Source organism: Botrytis cinerea, chromosome 5 (assembly GCF_000143535.2).
Source record: "Botrytis cinerea B05.10 chromosome 5, complete sequence".
Classification (NCBI taxonomy): Eukaryota; Fungi; Ascomycota; class Leotiomycetes; order Helotiales; family Sclerotiniaceae; genus Botrytis; species Botrytis cinerea.
Window position 1 is genome coordinate 278,269 of NC_037314.1, and position 21,273 is coordinate 299,541.

A 21,273-nucleotide genomic window follows, 5' to 3' on the forward strand; every position below is an offset into this window, starting at 1 on the left:
TGATAGATCTCATTGATGGAATCTTGAAGAATACCCCGATCGCATCCAACCATTCAACAATGGCAGCCCTAATCATCACGTGAGATTGACAGTGCACGGTCCGCCAAACGATCATTGCAGCTAATTTTAGCACAATAAACTGGATTTTTCAAAGCTAGCCTGACCTAGTAAGCACTTCCTGAATCTTTTTACACCTATTCGCGCTTCTTCCCGACCACTTGTTCCCATCCATCAACTTTTCAGACCACCACATACAACTTCAAAATTCATCTTACGCTCAATACATTCAAAGAATTTTGATCCGCATACCGTTCCTCGATCACTCCGATTATCTCAAGTTGATAAATAAATTCAATTCGCATTGTCGCACTTCGTCACCTTCACATAATCGCGAGTCGCGCCATCACTTGACAACTTTCAAGATGGTTGGAGCTCGCCGCACACGCGCAGCTGGTGCCAGTCCAGGCGGTTTCAAATCACTCGATGATATTCCAAAGCCTACACGCGGCAAGGGAAAGAAAATCAAGGCTGAGCCCGTCGAACGTTCAATCGAGTCCGAGTCCATCGATCCATTCATCACATCTGCCGCCGAAGGCCACGATAATACGGAGTCGCAAAAGGCTTCATCACCCCCTACAAATATTTCCAGAACAAACTCTCCAGATTCGCACTCACCTTCACCTACACCAGTCGAGTCACGATTGGACTCCCGCTCCACCTCTCCACCCAAGAACAATACCACATCAAATGACGCGTCTTCGGACAACGACGTTATTGATCAAGAGCAAGATGCACATCGCATTGCTCACCTCGGATCCAACAAAAAGAGATCTCGAGTATCAGAGCCTTCTACCCACCAAAGTGTCGGCGTCGCAAAGGAAGACGCAGAAGATGATGAGCAGAGGGTCAGCAAGCGGACACGTAGACAGGAAAGCCAAGGCACCGAGGATGCCGATGTTGAGAATGAGAAGTCGACTGAGCCAGAACCCACACCGGAAAAGAAACCCCAAGGTCGTCCTCGCACTCGCGCAAAGGCAACCCCCAAGAAATCTGCGACCAAGACTCGTGGCCGCAAGCAAGATCCAGTTGTCCTCAACGATAGCAGCTCAGATGAAGCAGCCGAGACAACCGTATCGCCTTTCCAACCTCGATTGAACTCTACACCAAAACAAGCCGCCGTGCCTTCTCCACGTACCCCCCAAAATCAACAAGAAATAATCTCTTCTGAAGAAGATGAACCCCAAGCTGGTCCATCTACCATTAGTCACCCAACCTCTAAACTCACACTTCCCTCTCCAGATATCCGACCGGTCCCTCAAACCGAAGCCAAAAAGCCAGCTTCATCTATCACTGAAACTGGCCCTTCTCCCTCAAAGCCTCGTGCAATTCCTCCTATCACTCGGCCCATTGCTCGAACAATTTCGACGTCATCTATCAAGATTACACCCGGCATGGGAAAGACCGAAAGATTGCGTTTAATGATGATGCAAAGATATCATCCGGAACGACTTGTTTCACCAACTAAAGGAAAAGAAGTTGGTAAGGAGGTTGCCAAAGAGGCTACAAAGGAGGTTACCAAGGACGTTGCTCAAGGCACCAATGATGTATGTTACAAGAGTCCACTCACCAACTTGTGCAATGATACTGACATACTGAAGATGGCTCATAACGAGCGCAAGAAGACGACCGCTGTGGCTTCTTCCAGTGAGACTCTTTCCAAATCCGATGCTCCCAATCCAAGACGTCAGTCTCCTCGGGATGGACACAAATTAACGGATCCTTATTTAGTAGCTATAAACAAAGTCTTCACTAATCACAAAGATAAGTCAAAGGCTATGCCATCTATCGAACAAGTTACCGCGTTCCTTAATGGCTTCGATGCTCAACAAGCTTCGCAGAATGGCAAGAGACAAATAGTTGCTCAAAAACCATCTCGTCCTCTGCAACCCATAACACCCAATCGCTCAGGATTTGTTGTTCCGGGTTACGGAAGTGATGACGATACGGTTATGTCTGATGAGGATGAAGCACCCGTCGTCGAGGAACCAAAGACACCTGAAGCACAAATTACTCCTGTGCCAACTGAAAGCCCTCGAAGCTCCTGGTGGAACCCTCTCTCTACTGTTGCCACGATGCTTACCAGCCCGTTCCGCAAACAATCTGATGCTGCTCCAGCTCCGCTTCCTTGCAACAAGCTCGTTCCACCTCCATTCATTTTCAGCCAGCCTCCGACCACTCCTTCGGCAGTTCCACTCAAGCGTATGTCTCACTCAGATCGCAAGCGCAACACCCGAAACAATGTCAATGTTAATGGTCGCCTTGGTGGTTTCCAAACCGAACGCCGCCCACGACACAAGGATATTGGAAGATCACCAAGCTCCAAGAATGGTCTTCTCACCGCAGCCGAAATCAAGGAGATCCATAGAGCCCAGGATGAATACGCCGCAAAGCACCAGAATAGAGGTCCTTTGATCGTAGCCAACCGGGATATTCACAAGACCGCACGAGCAGCTCAAAGAGAATCTCAGGCTAAAAAGGCCGCTGTTGCTGATGCAGTTGAGGAAGAAACTTCTACATTCACACATGTTCCAGCAGGCGAGAAGCGTGATGCCAACGGTACACCAAAAGCCCGTACCCAGCGCTGGAACGACTTCTTAGAGTCTGGCCCTGATTCAGATTACGGCCCTAGATGGGTTCGATGCCCAAATGGTCTTTACATTCGAGAGGGTTCCACTGACAAACAATTTGAATTGGGCCAACTTGGTGATGCTGATGATTCTTCCTGGCAAGATCATTATCGCGATATCGACGCTTTCCCAAAGCAAGATATCTACAAGGGAGCAGGTGTCCAAAATCCACTCAACTCAGCTCAGCTTCTCGAGCAGGCTAATTTACGTGCTATGGGAGATGAAAACATCCCAGACGAGAGCGAAAATGACTATACCTATGTCACTGATGAGCGCCAAAAGAGAGTGCTCTTTTATCCAAGAAGTCCTTATAACATGTTCCAAGTTCCAGGTAAAAAGCTTACCGCGACTCACATTGCGAATATCAAGGAAGGGCTTCCTCTTCTCAACCCTCGTGATCAATACGGAATTGCTATCAAGGTACCTACTACTACTGGTGAGAAACGCAACGTTTTCAGCCAATGGGCAGATCAGGAAGAGAGAGCTCAGTACCAGGATGCCGTTGAAATGAAAGCAGGCAGAACTCTGGAGGCAAAGCGATGGACTCAAACTCCTCCACCAAAACCTAAGCCTGTTAATGCCAAACTTCCCGGTACTGTTGAGAACACCCCAGCTCCAGTCTCTGAGGCTGTACAACACGCTATGAAAAAGGCCAACAAGTACTTACCCACAAAGGCCAGTGGTCTTAGACATGTTTCCACCATGAGCCCCGTCCAGAGTGATCAGGAGAAGGGTTTGAAGGCTGCAAAAGACTCTAAGCCCATGTTCAACCTTGATTTCACCGCTGCATCCATTGGCTGGAACGCAGACCCTCTGGTCATGGCGCGTGTTCAGGAGCGTCTGGGTGAAGGTTACATCCCTATTACACCCATGCCTGATCACATTTGGCATGAACATGATGATCTTCAACAAGGTCCGGTAGAGCAAGCAGTTGCAGCATTGTTCGAAGGCATTGACCCCAGATTGTTTGGATCTATGCATAATGGAATCCAAGACCCATCGCGACCCCAACCCAAGTACTGGGACGAGCTTCCAGAAAGTCCAGTTGCTGAACGCCCCATCAAATTATGGTAAATTCTAGCGGAACATGATCCAGTCTTCACGTTGAGTGTCTGTCTCTCACGACGCTCAACTTTCAAATTGAGCCTTACCTTAATCATTAATTGAAAACGCTCCTACTTTGGTTGCGAGGCTCTCCCTTGATGGTTCAAATCCATCAGGCATGCGAGTCGCCTTGATCTTTTTGATTTGGTTCAAGACTGGTTACATTCTTGCTTGATTTATCTGGGTTATGATATTGGGTGCGTGGTGATGGGGGGTTACGATACCTTTTCATGATTGATCTTCTACTGTTTGAGTTCTTAATGGGATAGTTAACGATGGCGGGCGCTTCGGGATATGATCGAAGCTTTTCTTTTTCACGATACGATACGATACGATACGATACGATCGATACCCTTCTTTTTCGCTCAAAAATACAACCTTTACACATGTCAGATGAGTGAGATGCATACTCGGCAATGGGCGTTTTCTACACAACATATTTCGTCTCTTTAGACACTGTCAGCAAGATGAATTATCTCATCAGCACATTAATTTTACATCACGTACATATTTACAACGGGATTTTCGAAATACCACGGAGTCGATTGCTTAAAGCTGGGTTTGGGAGGTGGCTCCTTCCTACCCATATTGTTGCAACCTATCTAGCGTTCTTCAAATTTCTTACAGTTGATGTTTACGAGATTGAACATATCAGCATTAATATCAGCACCCACATACACATGGCGAAGTTCATCGAAAGAATGAGAATGACAGACATTGATTTCTCTAGGATGGGATCTCCTAGAATTAAGTCAGGATGGTGAGATCCTCACCTAATTGCTGCTGCCTGTCCGGCTTTTCATTATTTCGCTTTTGTCGCTGTGGAAGCTACGTATCAGGACTATTTGGCAGCGACTGCACTGCTTATTATATGGATGGATGGATGGATGACAGCGGTGGCTGTTGGTTATAAGAATGGTTTATGGCATTGGAGTTTGTTGATTACAAGAATGGATTATTGAAGTGACTGTGCATGGATGAACGAGAGGAGAGGAGTTTCAAAAGATAGTCGATAGCAGTGCCTTTCGTGCACTTGTTTTTATTTTGTCTTCACTGTGGGGACGTCCCCCCACGGTTGCATTTGATTTTTCGTCTTTACCGTGGGGACGTCCCCCCACGGTCGCGTTTGATTTGTTATCTTCACTGTGGGGACGTCCCCCCACGGTTGCGTTCCATCATGGGGACGTCCCCCCATGATAGGTCTGATTTATTTTCTTTTAGCGAATTTTCCTTTGGTCTTCACTGTGGGGACGTCCCCCCACGGTTGCGTTCCATCATGGGGACGTCCCCCCATGATAGGTCTGATTTATTGTCTTTTAGCGAATTTTTCTTTGGTCGGATGTCACAAAAGGCTTGGGGAGCCCAAGGTCAGAGTGTTACCTACATGTAGTAGATGGTGGATGGAGATGAGGGGAATGAGCTTGCATGTAGTCCTGTTACTGCGTTTGTTCTGGAGTTGATATTGGCAGGATAGTTGATTTTATACGGGGAGGTCTCTGGTTCGCTGGACGCAGTGGACCATGGATTCTCTACGTTTCAAAGGGTTACGTACATGCTGTATCGGCATTTGTTTTTTCGGTTCACTTTGGCATGGCATTGCGATGGAGTTTGTCTTTCTCGGTATGGGCATTGGGCATGGTATGGAGCATGAAATATGGGATTGCATGGAATTCTAAGCATGGAGCATGGTTGGTGCATTAAGCGTTGTCTTCTTTCGCATTACAAGCAAGTTATCTAGAGAGATACCATGAGTAGACGACAATGATTTGTACTTGCTGTCTTTACAGATTTCACACGGAAAGTAAAGATGGATGGAATTTTAAGGAATACAAAAGGGAGTGATTGGCCTACAGGAGGCGTAAAGAGTACTTTGTATAGGATACAATGAATAAGTAAAAAAATTCAAAATTCAAAAAAAGAACTTGATGTTTGTGTCTTTGCGTGTGATGTGAATTCGTGGTGATTCGATTTGTTGGGATTTTGTTTTGTGGTGGAGTTGAGATGACGGTTGAGGTCATCATCCTTTCTTTCGGGGTTGTGATGTTAATATGCATTATGAATGCTGTGTAGTAGAGTGAGTTTGTGTGAAGATAAGGAGGTACTATTCGTGAATGGGGGAGGGAGTTTGTGTTGATATTAAGTATTGAGGGTAAGGGTACCTTGGAATCCTATTTTTATTTGTATTTTGCTTTATAGTACGTTATGACAGATACGGGATGTGATGGATGGGTTTGGGTGGGTGTGGATGCTTGAATTGGAGGGGGGAATAGTTGGCTCTGTCTGTGATACTTTCAACGGCGTCTATGGCCATTTCGTTAATGTTACTTAGTCGAAAAATGCGTGGCCTGGGAGAATTTATGGTGTTGCGTTTTGAGATTTGAATTGGCCTGGTTTTGGTTCCATGGACTGTGGGTGCTGGGTACGGTGGAGATTAACAACTAAGCATAGATGACTTGGAAGACAGTCGAGGGAAGTAGGCTTCATAGGTTTTTGTCCTACTGCCTGCTTTGTCTATATAGATGGACAGAGGTACCGCATTCTCAGCGTGGCATTAGCTATAGATGGGATGGAGCTGCTGCGGGCTTACTACTGCTACTTCTATCGGCTGTGAAGTTTTCGAGTTCTTTACGCCCCTTGATGGTATTGGTCCTTGAAAATCATCATGCCCTGAGGACGGATGACCGCAAACGTACAATCACTACTTGCTCTCCACATTTCACATTCCGCATGTCACATTCTCCGGCAGCGGCGGCACATGAACATCTTTCAGTTTCCCCAAAAGCGAGTCCACGATCGGGGATCCTCAGTGGGTTGACAATCCGGAAAGGGGGGGGAGGGGGGTTCGTAAATAATGATTCTAGCGATTCTTTGTTCTGACGTATTTTAAACCCGTCGGTTATGGGACTCTGCAGATCTCATCTTTGTTCTTTCTTTTCTCGAAAAGTACCTCGAGCGTTCCTCGTGCGGACATCACTTTTTTTTTTTTTTATCTCGACAAAGAATTACAATTCTAGTTTAGTGTGGGAATGGGGTGACGGAGTGTGCGTGCTCCTCCGATGATAAAGAATGAGGATATATATATATTGGGATGTTGGTGAATGGGGTGAGGAAGGGGGATAAAGAAGCCTCATCTGATTTAGAAGAATCAATACAAGCAAGAAGAGAAAGAAAAAGGAAAAGAAGAAAAAGGGAGAATAGATTCGAGGAGATGGATAGAACAAATAGAAACGGGGATAGAAATACATCAGGAAGATTATAAATAAGTCAAGTCAAAGGTGCTACCTGCGTGGCGAAACCCTCTATTCGATATCCGCATAAAGAAAATGGAAAACGGCAAGAATTGTGAAGAGATGGAATAAAGAAGACTTAGTCACCATCGTGTGTAGAGGTGAGAAGGTGTAAAAAAAGATTAATAGTTAAACGTGTGTGTGGATCTTCTAGAGTTTTCTCTTTTCTCTCTCTCGAGAGATTCTAGCAAACACGCTTTTGGATAGGATTTTTGTTATTATTATTCATACTGAGTTGAACATCAACTAGCAAATTCATATATTTTCGCGGCTTTTAGCGAGAGAGAAGTAGGGATTTGAGAAGAGGGTTCTGTCTCTTATAGACGACCTCATTCTGAATTAGGCATAATCAAAGAAAGGAAGAAATAGCAACCAAAGCCATTATTATCGTCTACTTAAAATCTACTCGCAAGATTCTCGAAAAGAAAGAGATCTCAAATCTGAATCTCGGCAGAGAAAGTAACCAAAGCATTGCCAACCATGAAAATTACACATACAACCTATAACGCGGTACGGGGCGGAGCGACTAGTCCAGCTGCTCCCCTATCTCACAGTCCCCAATTCATAACCACACCCACCGCATTCCGATTCGATACCCGTACACCTCCACCCTTCGACGCTCCTCTTGCGTCTCCATCTCGGCCTCCCAGTAACTCCTTGGTACATACTACTCGCCGACTAAAACGGTATTTGAAAACCTCCTTTCGCAATCGGACACGGCCGGTGAGTCGGCGGCTTTCGCGATCGAGACAGGGGACCAGTATACGGTATCCGCCTGGGGAGATGCATCCATCGACTGTTCCGACACAGGTTGGGAAATATCACAGTGGGAGCGTGCGCGGGAGTTTTTCGTCCAAAGGGGAGGAGAGACTGGTGGGGGAGAGAGGAAGTCAGAGTTATGAGAGGGGCTTGGAAACGCGATATAAGCATGCGAAGGGGAAGAAGCGAGCGAGTTATTTGAAGCCGAGAGAGGAGGTGGGAGTGAGTTTGGGGGAGTGTGGAGGGAAGAAGGGGAGGGCCGGGTTGGATTTCGAGAGTTATATGAAACAGCAACGGGGGCTGGAGAGGGATTTTGGCAAGGGGTATGTGGGGGCCAATAGTCCGCCTAGTTCGTCGAGTTTGAACGGGGTGGCGGGGAAAAATGAGAGGGAGCTGCGGAATGGGAGTCCGCCGAAATTTGTGCCGAGAGAAGATGCAGGGAGGAGGAATGGAATGGGAGAGAAGCAGGGGGGAATGACGCAGTTGGATCCGGAGAGTTATATGAAACAGCGACGGGGATTGGAGAGAGATTTTGGGAAGGGTGTGGGGTATGCTGGGCATAGTCCTAGTCCTCCGCATAGTCGTGGCGAATCGCCGCATGCGGCTTTTTCGCGCGGAAATGCAAATCATTCGCCGATTTCGATTCCGAGTCCGATTCCGCCTCCGGAGGGATATACTTATGAGAATGGGACGGGAAATACTAGTCAAAGGGATGGTGTGAGGTTTTCAGATGTGCAGTGGAGTAGTGGGGGGAGTGCGACAGGGACGACGGGGACGACGGGGACGACGGATAGTGGGAATGTTGTGGAGAGCTCGAGGGGGACAGGAGCGGGATTGACGACGGGAAAGCATAAGGCTGCGCCGGGACAGAGATTGAGAAGGAAGGGAAAGCTTGAAGAGAGAGATCAGAGTCCTGCGACTACGCCGGCTAGTTCCCGTTCGCAGACAATTAGTAAAGACGATGAGATGGTTGGTGATGAAAAGAGACGCCAGGAAATGCATCGGGATAGCACGGAAGAGGTAACGAGTATGGAACAGTTAGAAGCGATGAGAGCGGCGATGTGGAATGGCAAATTGGAAAGAGTAGTCCCACCCAGTTCTGAAATACCTAAACACGCGGATGTGCTACATCACTCGACTCCGAGCTCGAATTCAAGTCGAGGTAGTAAAAACAGTAAGAATAGTAGAGGTAAAGGAAAGGGCAAAAATGTAGAGGGGAGAGCAAGCCCGATTCAGAAATTAAAAGGGTATATGGGACAGAGTCGCGATGCTGTGCATGATTCCCATGAGAAAAAGCCGTCTTCGAAGGGAAAGCTACCTAGTCCGTTTGAATATTTATTGTATCCGAGTTACGAGGGAAGGAAGAGTGGAAGGGAGAGTACCGAATTGAGGAAAAATTCAAAGTCGAAGTCAAAGGGCAAGTCTAAGGGAGAGGAAGATAGTGATGATGATTTCTGGGGATGTGTCGGCGAAACAAATAACGAGAGTGGGATTTTGCTTTCTCACTCCCCTGCTCTCGCATCAGAAAAGTCTCATCGAAATTCCATTCCTTCCAGGGTCGAAGTTCCAAAGAATCGCAAACCGAGCGAAGATTCCTGGAACACACATCTACACGATCTCTGCAAGCTTTGTCGGAAAGACGAACGAACTAGTTCTCGCGGTCTCTGTCATTCCTGCGAGCAAAATTTCCTCAACACGAAAGCGTGGGAAGATACGACGCTTCAATTTGATGATGATGATATTCCTCCTACGCCGCCTCTGAAGGATCGGAGAAATATTACGAGGGTGCGCGATATGCTGGCTCCGACGCCCCCGAACTATGATGTTGAGTATCGACCGCCTGTTCCTGCGAAAGATGTTCCTGGGGAAGAGAGAAAGAAGATCCATGTATTGCAAGTTGAGAAGAGTAGACCGCAGATCGTTAATCCGTCGCCGGTCAGACAAGAGAGTCAGATGTTGGTGTATGGGGGAATGGGAGATAGTCCGAGGGATATCGAGATAGGGTTTCCGGAGTGGCAGACGCATAGTTTGCAGATTGAAGGAGCGAAGACGGAGGAGATGTTTAAGAGGTGGTCGCAGAATTATAGGGGGAGTGGGATGGAGGAGAGAAGAGATGGAGATGAGCGGGGGAAGGGGGAGGGAGATTTGGAGGAGCCGAGGGACAGCGTTTTTTATGATTTTTGGGGCGATATTTTGAAGGAGGATGGGAGACCTGAAACACCGAGATTGGAGGAAAGGAAACCGAAAACTTGAGCTTGGATAAGGTGGTAGATAATGTATGTACGTGTATGAATAATGGATCGCCGATACTTTTTTGAACGTTTCTGTGTACGTTGAAAAGACAATGATTTGAATATCCCACTTGTGGATTTTTATGTTAGGAAACCGGATGTTGTGTTCATCACAGGTGATTAAGACGTCTCACTTGAGATACTCTGGACCTTAGTCTAAAAGATTGCAATTCAATTTGAGATGAAATCATGACACCAAGGAGGGGGTAATGGGATTGCAAAACTTTGGCATTCCTCTCTATAAGATGATCATTTCCTTAACTTTTGATACTCGTTAACAATGCACATTACGTTCATGATCCTCCAATTGGTCCTTCTCCACCCGGTACCAACTACCCTATTGTTAGCTCTTGAATCTTTCCCATGGTGCGTAAATCAAGACATGGAAAGATACGTACCATAGCAATACCATTACCGTTCAGTAAAATCTTAGGAAGTTTTGTTTGGCTTCCAGATTGGTGGTCACTATGGAGACTTAGTAAAGATTTAGAAGATTCAGAGAGGAAGAGAATACATACAACTCGATGACGTCTTCTAAAACCATATTGACATAGTCATCAAAACCGGTGAGTGTGCCGGTGAATTCTGGTGGTGTGTGAGTGGGGATTTCTTGAAGAGCTGATGATATAGGTAGTACCTTTGTCACCTTTCATTACGACCCAGATTTTGGAACCAACACATTTGTCGATAAGTTCTAGTGATGTGTTAGTTTGTGCGTGTGTTTGCGGGCAGATAGAATGACTGACCAAGGGGGAGAAGTTGGCTGGCCATTCTGGATGACTGATTTGAGGTATACCGATTGGAATGCTTGCCTTGCAAGAAAGTTAGTTTGTTGTATGTAATCAAAATGACTGTGTGGTAAGAGATTCAATATATAGCAAATCTTGGTGACTGCTCGGGTCTGGTTTTGACTGTGATTCCATATGGAGGGGGCACCAATCAAGGTAGGAGCACGTGAGATTGACAGCGCAGGATAGAAAGATTTGACTCACAATTCAACACCACAGGAAGATATGAGAAACCGGATCGCAGAGCTCGTATTATTTAACGGGTAATGGGTTCGTTGTTTGTTTCTTTCCTGTTCGTCTCAAAATCGCATAAACCTCGTGATTCGCCAACTGACAGACAAATTCATCTTCAAGCCTCAGGCATCAACATCGTACGGCTTCCTATCATCGACCTCTATGGTCAACGATTGGTGTGCATCTGCCCAGTCCTCCACCCTTCGTAGGACCACAATTCTCTATACAAATGCTCGTGTCATGCTCCCCGGTAATCATGGAGCATATACGGTGCGCAAATCACTTCGGCGTCCCATTATGAAGAATATAGCTTCCTTTATTGGAAAATCAAATTTGGCTTCTGTAGAAGCAATGGGTTCAGCAATTGCAGGCATGAGTGGGAAGAGAGCGAGGTATGTTTGGAACTATGTACTTTCATTTATGTATTCTTGAAGCTGATATATATTTCGCAGTCCCGTGGTGAGTCGATCAATCTCGTCCAATTCCTCAAGGACATGGCAGCCAAGTCATGGCATCATCTTCAAAGATGTTTCTGCGCCAGGGTCACCGAGACACTTGAGTACGGTTTCTGTGGCAGAGAATGAGCAGAATCTAGAGTATCATTCATACGTCGAAGACAGTTATGTTTTAGCAAACGCGCACGTTGAAAGCTCGACAACTCAGAAGGTGGCGACCATGGCTGAGGAAGAAAGCTTGGAGCCTGGGACAGCAGCAGATGTTCAAGAGGTAGCGGACGGACAAGAGATAGCAGATGAGATTCTGGAAGATCCTGCTAAGAAAGAACTTCCGATTTCCGAGTCCACATACCAAATGACGGACGAACTGTTTAAAAAGGCGAAAAACGCCGAACCAGAGACACCAGAATCCTACTGGTCACATACTTTGTATCGTGGGCCAGAGAAGGATGGGATTCCGAAGAAAGTTAAAGTACATTATTGCCGAAGTCTGCAAACTACGGAACAAACGTTGCGACAACATTTCTTGGGCAAAAAGGTTCTAGGATTCGACATCGAATGGAAGGCGGAGGCACGCGCACATCATGGGCCAAAGAAGAACGTCTCTTTGATTCAACTCGCAACAGAAGAGAGAATTGGCCTCTTTCACATTGCATTGTTTCCACAAGTCAACGCCTCGGAACTCGTGGCTCCGACTTTGAAGAAAATCATGGAGGATCCAGAAGTCACTAAAGTAGGCGTTGCAATCAGCGCAGATTGTACACGTCTTAGGACACATCTTAATATTGATTCAGTCTCTATATTTGAGCTTAGCCATCTTCACCGATTGGTTAAATATACCCTTTCCCAGGAATACGATCTGATCAATAAGAGATTAGTTTCGCTAGCAAAGCAAGTGGAAGAGCATCTACATCTACCATTATTCAAGGGCGGGGATGTTAGAGCTAGTGATTGGAGTAGAGGACTATCAATACAACAAATTTCATACGCAGCATCAGATTCGTATGCGGGTTACCACCTCTATGATGTACTGGAGACCAAGCGCCAAGCTCTAAATCCAGCGCCTCCACGACCATCTCATGCCGACCAAAACGAACCCATCCCCCTATCACACCTTCCTATACAAACTCCAATAAAACGAAAACAAACTCGTCGCCAGGTCATGCAAGATCCCCTACCACTTGAACCAGATTTTTCGCTCGAAGAGCCCAAAGTTACCATTGGATCTCCGATCGAAGCTGCAACCGAAGCAGGAAGTGAAATAGAGATCAACGATCTCGTGAGAAAAATTACCAGTTCCGAATCGCCAATCGAAATACGAAGAATACGCCACGTCTCCGACTCTAAGGATCTCGTGAGAAAAGTCACCAGTTCCGAGCAATCAGTAAAAATACGAAGGATTGAACCCGCCCCCGACTCTAACGATTGCGAAGATTCTCCCGTTCTCCTAGCAGCGGACGTATTGACAACCTTCTATCTGGAAACTAATACAGAATCGAAAGTTTCACGATTGCAACTCGTGCCCTACTTCATTTGGTACCATAACGCCCATATTTCCATTCCAGAGATTGCAAGCATATGTAACAACCGGGATAATAGGGTTATAATAAAGCGTATATTGATGGTGATCTCTACAGATAAACTACCTTATGAAAAGCATAGATTGAGGGATCTTTTAGGAGGGTTGTCAAAAAACACGGCATGGGAGAATTTTAGAGGATTGGTGGAGGCGGTTGATACACCAGATGTTTGCGATGATTAGAAATTCATCACGAGAAGGCGTTCTGAATTGGAGTTCTTGGTTTGGGTTTGAGAAAGGATGGAAAGGGTACATGATATGATACACTACTATGGTTACTGGGGGCAGTCATTGCGTAATAGATATTCTATGACCTGTTGGAATCCTTGGAAACCTTGAGGTTGGGGATATATTGGATGTGATAACTTTTGCACTTTAAATTCTGTGCGTTGAGCAGGGAAAGAAATATGAAATATTCCCACTCATCTTTGATACACTTGCAATACTGAATTGATGAATGAATATCTTATTTGATATCAGGATCTCCATAAAATCGCCCTCAAAATCTACTTCAAGCCATTTGAAAATGTTGAAACACTTTCATCTGTCAAGTATTTTTTTCCTCTTTTTTTTGGTATGGAACATCCATCGTATAAGAGAATATGATGCGAAGGGTTAAGATCGCTGTGTTATATTTATCAAATCAGCTCAAACCAAGAAATTATCATTCGTATCCATGACATAACGATAGTTTGAGATATCGATGCGTATTGCGGATATGGATTTAAAGGTAGATATTAATATCCTGGATATTGTATCGTGTTGAAATATACTTATCAAGACGTCACGTAGCACATTTTATGAACTTATCCTTATTTTCTTTCGACGCCTTCATTACTTGCTTGAATTTTGTCTCTTTCAAGCTTTGATTTTAAAAGTAGAAATTAAAGTAACAGAATTACAACCGTGTACTAGTTCCTAACTTTCTGATATATACATACACATAACTAACAGCACACAATACTATATCCCTCATATCCCCATTTTATAATTTAGATCCGTTAGTAACAGCATGACTACCCTTCATCGGAGCCCCATTACTCTCATTATGACTCAAACTAACCCCCTTCATCATATTCGCCGTTCGGTTCTTCTCATCCTTCGCCATACCATTGTGAGTGCCACTAAAATTCAAATCCGCAATACCTGGATATCCCTTGATGCCCGTCGCCTTCTCGAGACGACTAGCTAGATCCTCGGAAACTTCGCGGAAGATAGCGATTTGACGTTTAATCGCCTCTTCCTTCTTGCAATTCGCCATGTGTCCGGAAATGTTACTGATAAAGCGGTCTTTGGCCCCGTCATCGAAGACTTTCTCCCATAGGGCTCGTGGAGCTTTGAAATCTTCCTCGCGGATTTCGGAGAGAAAAGTAACGGCATTACCGGTGAAGTGGCCGTGGAGCTTATCAGTATCGACTGTGCGTTCTTTGAAGCGGATGGGCTCGATGGAGGAAATATAGTTAGGACGAGATCCCTGGTTGTAAAAAGCCATGCTGCCGTCGCGCTGGAAATTCCCCATGCGGTAACTGGTGCGGGGGGCGTTAACAGGGAGTTGTTGGTAATTTACACCTACACGGTGACGATGGGCATCTGGGTAGGAGAAGAGACGCGATTGAAGGACTGGATCCGCGGAGGGTTCGAGTCCTGGTACCAAGTGAGCGGGATTGTAAGCCACTTGTTCGATTTCGGCAAAATAATTTACTGCGTTCTCGTTTAGAGTGAGCTCTCCAACCTTGCGGAGTGGAAATTGCTTGTGTGGCCAGACGTGGGTGAGATCGAAGACGTTGATCTTTTCTTTCTCCCATAAGTCCTCGGCCTCCTTGGCTGTCATGGTTTGAACTTCTAGACTCCACTTTGGGAAATCACCCTTCTCAATCGCCTCATAAAGATCCTTTTGAGCGTAATCTGGTGACTTCTCAGCAGACTCTTCCTGAGTGAAAAACTTAGTTCCTTGCTGAGAGATCATGTGAAATTGACAGTACACCCATTCGCCAGCCTTGTTGACAAGCTTAATGGTATGTCCAAAATATCCATGCATATGACGCCATCCATCTGGAATACCACGATCACCCATAAGAATCATGACTTGGTGAACTGATTCCGGGTTCTGGGAAAGGTAGTCCCAGAACATTGTTGAATCGTCGGCATGAGTGAGATGGGTTGAAGGATCACGCTTCTGGGTGTGAATAAAATGAGGGAACTTGGCTGGATCTCTCAAGAAGAAAACTGGTGTGTTGTTGGCAACCAAGTCCCAATTTCCTTCATCGGTCTTAAACTTGACAGAGAATCCTCGAGGGTCACGAGCACAGTCGTGCGAACCTGATTCACCGCCGACAGTGGAAAATCTGACAGTGATCGGGCACTCCTTGCCTTCTTGAAACATGTCTGCTAGACACAAGTCATCCAACCCATTTGTAGTTTTGTATACGCCGTGAGCTCCACCACCCTTAGCATGCACAACACGCTCTGGGATTCTCTCGCGGTCGAAATGTGAAAGGAGGTCGATCAAATGGAAGTCTTGGAGGAGTAATGGTCCGCTCTCGCCTACGCGTTGTGTCTCATATGGATGTGGCATTGGTACGCCATTGGCGGTTGTGTAAACGACATCTTGAGACTTTGCATCTCTATCATCCTGATAGTTGCGATACTGGTCGCCGGAGGTCTTACGAGAGGACATGATGAATTGTTGTGAATATTAAGTTGAAAATAGCTGAGATCAAGCAATATTTACAGATTTTAGTGTAATAATAGTGAAGATCTAATTCATAGATTCAATGGATAGGTCCTGCCATATATGTACCATACATTCTCGGCATTTTGCCTCATACACTAAATCAATGACTTCATGACTTCATGACTTCATGAATGCGGGATGTTCAATAAAAGCGCTTTGATTGGCTGAACAACTCAATTGGAATTGATATTAAGCATGACGCTTGCTTTCGATTCATGGAATGCGGAGGCATTATCCGCTAGTAATGAGTTACTACCGTGATACTAAGCGTGCTAAGGATCGAGAACCTTTTGATTTCCAAACATGAACACATTGTCTTCTTTCAAGCACAAATTCGGGATGTACACAGGAGATACTTCGCGTTCGTGTAAACTGGAGCCATAACTGGGCGATTTACTCTGAAACTAGTTCATTCTTCCTTCGAGGCCGCAATCATAATTCCCATCCACAACACGTTTCCGATGTGGCGATTTCATAACAATTAATCGAGATTAACGCCCACGTGACACCATGCAGCTTTCATAGGTGCACATAGCAAAAGAATACGAGTACGACACGATGATGCACTACCGGCATGCCGGCTGTGAGAATGGCAAATGGATTAGGTTTTCAAAATTCCATCGGAGATAAAATTCAAATTCAGATGTGGTGGCGAACCTTCCCCAGATTCTTGTAGATCTGGTGGGGAAAGGTTAAAGTAAGTTTAAACACATGATCTGATTGATTTTAGATGCTTAGTCACCATTACGGACTTCGGTTCTCTTCGGTTGCGAACATGATCTCCACAAATAAACGAGCTCTCTTCATCCTTTTTCTTCATATTCATCGAATCGTCTACTGGCCACCTTGGTCACAATCTACTGAATATAACTGAGAATGGAAGACTAGCCTAGTTACGAAATCTTCTCTAGTTAGTAATTCCTATCCAGTACCAATACTTGACCAAGCACTTCACAACTCGCAATATATGATATATCTGCGATGTCAGAAGAACGACGTCGAAGGGCCATAGTCAACCACTACATCTGTCATATGAATCTCTTAGAGGCAGTAGTGCACAATTGTACATCCAAGCTGCATCGCCTACACAAGCTGAAGAGCAACCCATTTGCTGCCTCTGACCTAGGTGCATGCATTGCATATTTCCCTCTCAGAGTTCACTAGACACAATTATGAGTATATAAGATCTCATAACCAATAACGCGTTCTGTCAATGCCAATGAATATATGGAATAAGACTTGATCTCACATTCTTTCGATATCAAATGTATTTCCCTCTTGCGTGCTTTTGGTATACTTGTTATCTACCAGTTGTGATTCTTAATTTTTATTGCTCAATATATCTGTTCTTTACTCCACACCAAAACTTAATGGGAACACTAATTGGTGCCTATTCCTATTGTAACAGTAGCATCTTATATATGTGTCATGATATTTCACAATTGTCCTTTTCATGGTGAATTCCACAATACTCTGGGTTGTAAGTGTATTTAGTTTCACTTTAGTTCTACTAATCACGTTTAGGGTATTTTGGCACGAACTTAGAGTGAATTTACTAATAAAGTGACCAAAATGGTGTCAAGCTACTGGTAATTTTTCCTACATGAGGAACCTTTTTCTTTCTTATCTTTTTGTATCACTTTCGTTTTTATTAAATGTGGTATTGGTCTTATTTTGTAATATCAAGAAGAGATAAATTTGGAGCATGTAAGTACATTTGAGTTGGTCATGTCTGCATCTTTTCCCATCCGACCCGAGTTGAAATCTTTCCCCACACCATTCCTGTTCTTTCCAGAAATTTCTGCAATTGTTTTGTTTCCCTTGTTGCCTCCGTTAAGTCCTCCAACGGGTTTCCTTTGCTGTCGAAAAAGCCGCCAGTGGCAAAAAATGGGAGTCTCACCAACGATGGGGAAATAGGATTTGCACTAAGCATGTGAATCGGTCGGATACAAAGGTTGAAAAGTTTCTGCCACCACAATATTTAGTTTCGCAGCAATTGAAAGAGAGGGTGAAACAGTCTTACCATACATTTGGTGTTATGCACATCTGAGAAGCACTGGTGGATGAGATACAATTCAGCAGGATATGGCACTAGGTTTTTGCCCTGTCAATGCACATTGCGAGGACCGATATTAAGCAGCTGTCTTTCACCAACTATTAGCTGTTGTGCGCTCACATTTTAAGTCGAACGGACCAAAAAGAAAACGGTTATGGCACAATCACAAATTTGTGATGCATCCTGAGACGGCAGAAGGCAAGGGAGGACCAACTTACTTCTCTATGTTCTTTGGAATTCCGAAGAGTTGACACTATCACACAGTTTAACTGTAGATTTTGCGGAGCAATGATGATTTACCTGAGCTCTGTTAGCCATCGTCGGATTGAAGTTTCGAGAAGTGTACCTTCGCAGATCAGTTCCAATTAGTCGCGAACACGTTCACTTATGAGCACTAACATGGTGTATTGATTCAAGACTTAAGTTTCCTGAGTGAGATGTTTGTTCTTGGATTATCTGAAAACGAGCGCAATGAGAATTGAAATCTCAAGCGTGGACCGCCGTCCATACTTTGAACGATGAAGATTCCTGCGAGAACTGGAATCTCGTGGGTAGGGTTTCGTGGGCGTCATATTACTAGAACTCTCAAGAGGTTACTGTTGGCATCATGAAGTATGTGAAAGGGGGAATGGAGCATAAAAAATTTGTTTAAAATGTAGCCTTCAGACACAAACCACCGGGTCCAATCCCGATGGCTCTAACTTTCGGACACAGACATGGGGAAGTCTGGCCCTAAGTTGCCCGAGGCGATTTATTCTTGGATCTACTGGGAACCCTCCGAGAACTGAAATCTCGTGGGTAGTTTCGTGAGTGATTTTTTGAGGTCCGTAAGAAGGATAGATGTGCTTTTCCCCACTGGGGTTTATTTGTGGTATTCTTGGATCTACTGGGAGCCCTCCGAGAACTGAAATCTCGTGGGTAGTTTGTCGTATGAGGTCCGTAAGAAGGATAGATGTGCTTTTCCCCACTGGGGTTTATTTGTGGTATTCTTGGACCTACTGGGAGCCCTCCGAGAACTGAAATCTCGTGGGTAGTTTGTCGTATGAGGTCCGTAATCAATGTGCTTTTCCCCACTGGGGTTTATTTGTGGTATTCTTGGGGATGTGCCTGGGAACACATTGAGGATTGAAGTCTCAAGTTTAAGACGGCATCAATAACGGAAATCAACGTACCTCAATTATGTTTGTCCCAGTTGAAAGTGTGCGGGACCTTTTGATCCTTTTTTTCGAGGAGGTCTTCGAGAACTCTAACCTCAAGGTCAGAGTTCTAAGACAGTTTTGTGGGGAAGACCGTATTTCAATGAGCTATGATGAAGAAGTAGACGATGTGTCACGAATAATCTGAGCCATTTTGAATAGGTTTTATTCAATGATAAAGAATTGATGAAGGAAGAATGAAAAAGAGTGGTGGATGTTGGATGTTTTTTGACGATGAGTATTGGGAAATTGGTGTCATGAGTATGAAAAAGAAGAAGAAGAAGAAGAAGAGAAAGTGAAAAGCTGTTGAGAGAAAAACCAAGTGGGGGGGAGGGTGCGAAAGTATCTGTTATCTCGCTCGTTCGACTTTTCGTGATCGTAGTTTCCTCAAGTGAAGGTGCAATTGACTAGTTTGAAATTTATTCACGATTTGATTTTGAAATGGCAGGAGCGAGAGGCCGCGGTGGGGAGACCGTAAAAACCACAACCACATCCAATTTCAAGATTCTTCTTTTCAAATGGAGCAAGAACAACTGCTAATTCATTTCCATTATTTAGATATATTCTGAGAGATTACATCATGGCCTTCGAGGTTGTTGGCACGCAGAATGTGTTTTTGCGCACAAGTGCCTTGATATTCATTGATCAATTATAAGGGTTCAATTTTATTTTTCGCACAAGTAACTGACCTTCAATTAGTACAAAAAATGCTTCGCATGAATACAGTATTGAACTGACAGAAGTTCGAAATGGCTATGATGACAATCTACCTACGGTAATCGCAAACTTCCAAAGGATAGTTCTCAAAATCAATGTAACAATCCATCTCTAACTAACAGTTTTACGACAGATTCCTAGACTTTCAATACCATATTGGCGTTTTGTTATTGGGGGGAAAGAATTTGGGCGACTATTTTAAGCGAGAATGTTGCATGGGGGAAAGGGCGATTCTGGTGTCCCAAATGTGTTGTTGAGTAATGTGGGGAAGAACATTTACTATGGAATTTTTTACTTTAATCATCAATCTATTGACTGCATAAACAAATTGTGGTAAGTATTTAATAAAGATTAATCTTGAAATCATATAATTGACATCGTCTATTATTCTGTCTATCCAGGAATTCGAGATAAAATTCATGAATCTTCAACTTTAACACGAACAACCAGCTTCTCACCCATATAATTGAGTCTTCTTTTTATTTAATCCATGTGTAAATATCTATGATTATTTCTTCTAACTCGGGGAATCCACAATATTGAGATTAATGCCGTTGCCCCCTCTCACCTGATTGTGACCTTCCTAATCTCGTAGCGACAGCAATACCGCATTCATTCTATATTCAAAGTATGGATTGAAGTCTGAATGTCAACCTATAAGTATAAATCATTTTAAAACTCAATCAATGCATTTACTTGGACGCAAACTCTACGGGACGTCAGACGGCAGACTTAGAGTTGAACAGGAAGCACACAATACTTATAAAAAACACACATTTTACCCATTTTGTTTCCTTGATTAAGCTCCCCAAGAGACTTCTACTGATTTTTTTAAATCGTTTTTTCGTCCAACCATTACGATTTTAATGACGTTGAGAGGACAGCGTGCCTTGGTATTGATGATCTTGGCTCCGTCACCTCGCTAGTGATTGAAAAACTCGCTAGGCAATTTTTCGCTAAAATCTGCTTTGTGGGATCCGTATCATCACATTGCGCTTTTACTTCCTTTCATTTTACTTCCTTTCCAAAATCAAGAGCTGAGAATCGCTCCAACATAGTATCAAAGATACGAGGCTCACCTGTACTTCAACTTCGCATTTCAAAATCAAATATGAACATGACCTTGGATCCCCGATTTCCATCGGAAAAATACGAGCAGTATGACGACAAACCAAGACACAACTCTTCTCCCATGAAGTATGGGACTACACGAAGGCAGAATCTCGAAAGTCCATGGGAAAACATCCGACGAAATTCATGGGACGGAACATTAAGGCCAGCATCAGAGATCGAAGAAGTCGCGTCATGAGACTTCGAAGGGAAGATGTGCGAGAAGTGCAAAAGAAACAGTAGAATTGGGTATAGTTGGGATCCTAAATTTATTTG

The 21,273-nt window shown here is 44.4% G+C and overlaps 5 protein-coding genes across 6 annotated transcripts; 3 read left to right on the plus strand and 2 right to left on the minus strand.

Annotated features, from left to right (window-relative positions):
- The first annotated feature begins 200 nt into the window (after positions 1-200).
- Positions 201-5,703, plus strand: BCIN_05g00690 (hypothetical protein). Of its 2 annotated transcripts, XM_024692801.1 has the most exons (3): positions 201-1,604; positions 1,659-1,704; positions 1,789-5,703. In XM_024692801.1, exons 1-3 carry the CDS (start codon positions 423-425, stop codon positions 3,759-3,761), a joined length of 3,201 nt encoding a protein of 1,066 aa, XP_024548583.1. In that variant the 5' UTR covers positions 201-422; the 3' UTR covers positions 3,762-5,703. The 2 variants fall into 2 exon arrangements, with proteins under 2 accessions (XP_024548583.1, XP_001552041.2); XM_001551991.2 differs by having other exon boundaries at positions 1,659-5,703.
- Positions 5,704-7,258: 1,555 nt separating this feature from the next.
- On the plus strand, positions 7,259-10,308 carry BCIN_05g00700 (hypothetical protein). The gene has a single exon (XM_024692802.1). It carries the CDS (start codon positions 7,559-7,561, stop codon positions 10,088-10,090), a length of 2,532 nt encoding a protein of 843 aa, XP_024548584.1. The 5' UTR covers positions 7,259-7,558; the 3' UTR covers positions 10,091-10,308.
- Positions 10,309-10,318: 10 nt separating this feature from the next.
- On the minus strand, positions 10,319-11,217 carry Bclsm5. The gene is made up of 6 exons (XM_024692803.1): positions 11,121-11,217; positions 10,875-10,940; positions 10,766-10,822; positions 10,647-10,713; positions 10,527-10,593; positions 10,319-10,460 (listed from the first exon to the last, which is right to left on the minus strand). The coding sequence occupies exons 2-6, from the start codon at positions 10,897-10,899 to the stop codon at positions 10,422-10,424; spliced, it is 255 nt and encodes an 84-aa protein (XP_024548585.1). The 5' UTR covers positions 10,900-10,940; positions 11,121-11,217; the 3' UTR covers positions 10,319-10,421.
- Positions 11,218-11,234: 17 nt separating this feature from the next.
- BCIN_05g00720 (hypothetical protein) lies at positions 11,235-13,686 on the plus strand. The gene is made up of 2 exons (XM_024692804.1): positions 11,235-11,542; positions 11,603-13,686. Exons 1-2 carry the CDS (start codon positions 11,313-11,315, stop codon positions 13,365-13,367), a joined length of 1,995 nt encoding a protein of 664 aa, XP_024548586.1. The 5' UTR covers positions 11,235-11,312; the 3' UTR covers positions 13,368-13,686.
- Positions 13,687-13,991: 305 nt separating this feature from the next.
- Positions 13,992-15,949, minus strand: Bccat4. Its single transcript, XM_001551995.2, has one exon. It carries the CDS (start codon positions 15,859-15,861, stop codon positions 14,170-14,172), a length of 1,692 nt encoding a protein of 563 aa, XP_001552045.1. The 5' UTR covers positions 15,862-15,949; the 3' UTR covers positions 13,992-14,169.
- Between the last annotated feature and the right edge of the window lie 5,324 nt (positions 15,950-21,273).

Coding starts and splice junctions, on each gene's coding strand:
- BCIN_05g00700 (XM_024692802.1), top strand. CDS start 7,559: ATGAAAATTACACATACAACCTATAACGCGGTACGGGGCGGAGCGACT.
- Bccat4 (XM_001551995.2), bottom strand. CDS start 15,861: ATGTCCTCTCGTAAGACCTCCGGCGACCAGTATCGCAACTATCAGGAT.
- BCIN_05g00720 (XM_024692804.1), top strand. CDS start 11,313: ATGGTCAACGATTGGTGTGCATCTGCCCAGTCCTCCACCCTTCGTAGG. Junction 11,543..11,602: donor ATGAGTGGGAAGAGAGCGAG/GTATGTTTGGAA, acceptor TATATTTCGCAG/TCCCGTGGTGAGTCGATCAA.
- BCIN_05g00690 (XM_001551991.2), top strand. CDS start 423: ATGGTTGGAGCTCGCCGCACACGCGCAGCTGGTGCCAGTCCAGGCGGT. Junction 1,605..1,658: donor TTGCTCAAGGCACCAATGAT/GTATGTTACAAG, acceptor GACATACTGAAG/ATGGCTCATAACGAGCGCAA.
- Bclsm5 (XM_024692803.1), bottom strand. CDS start 10,899: ATGGCCAGCCAACTTCTCCCCCTTG. Junction 10,714..10,765: donor CGTAATGAAAGGTGACAAAG/GTACTACCTATA, acceptor ACACACCACCAG/AATTCACCGGCACACTCACC. Junction 10,594..10,646: donor TTAGAAGACGTCATCGAGTT/GTATGTATTCTC, acceptor AAGTCTCCATAG/TGACCACCAATCTGGAAGCC.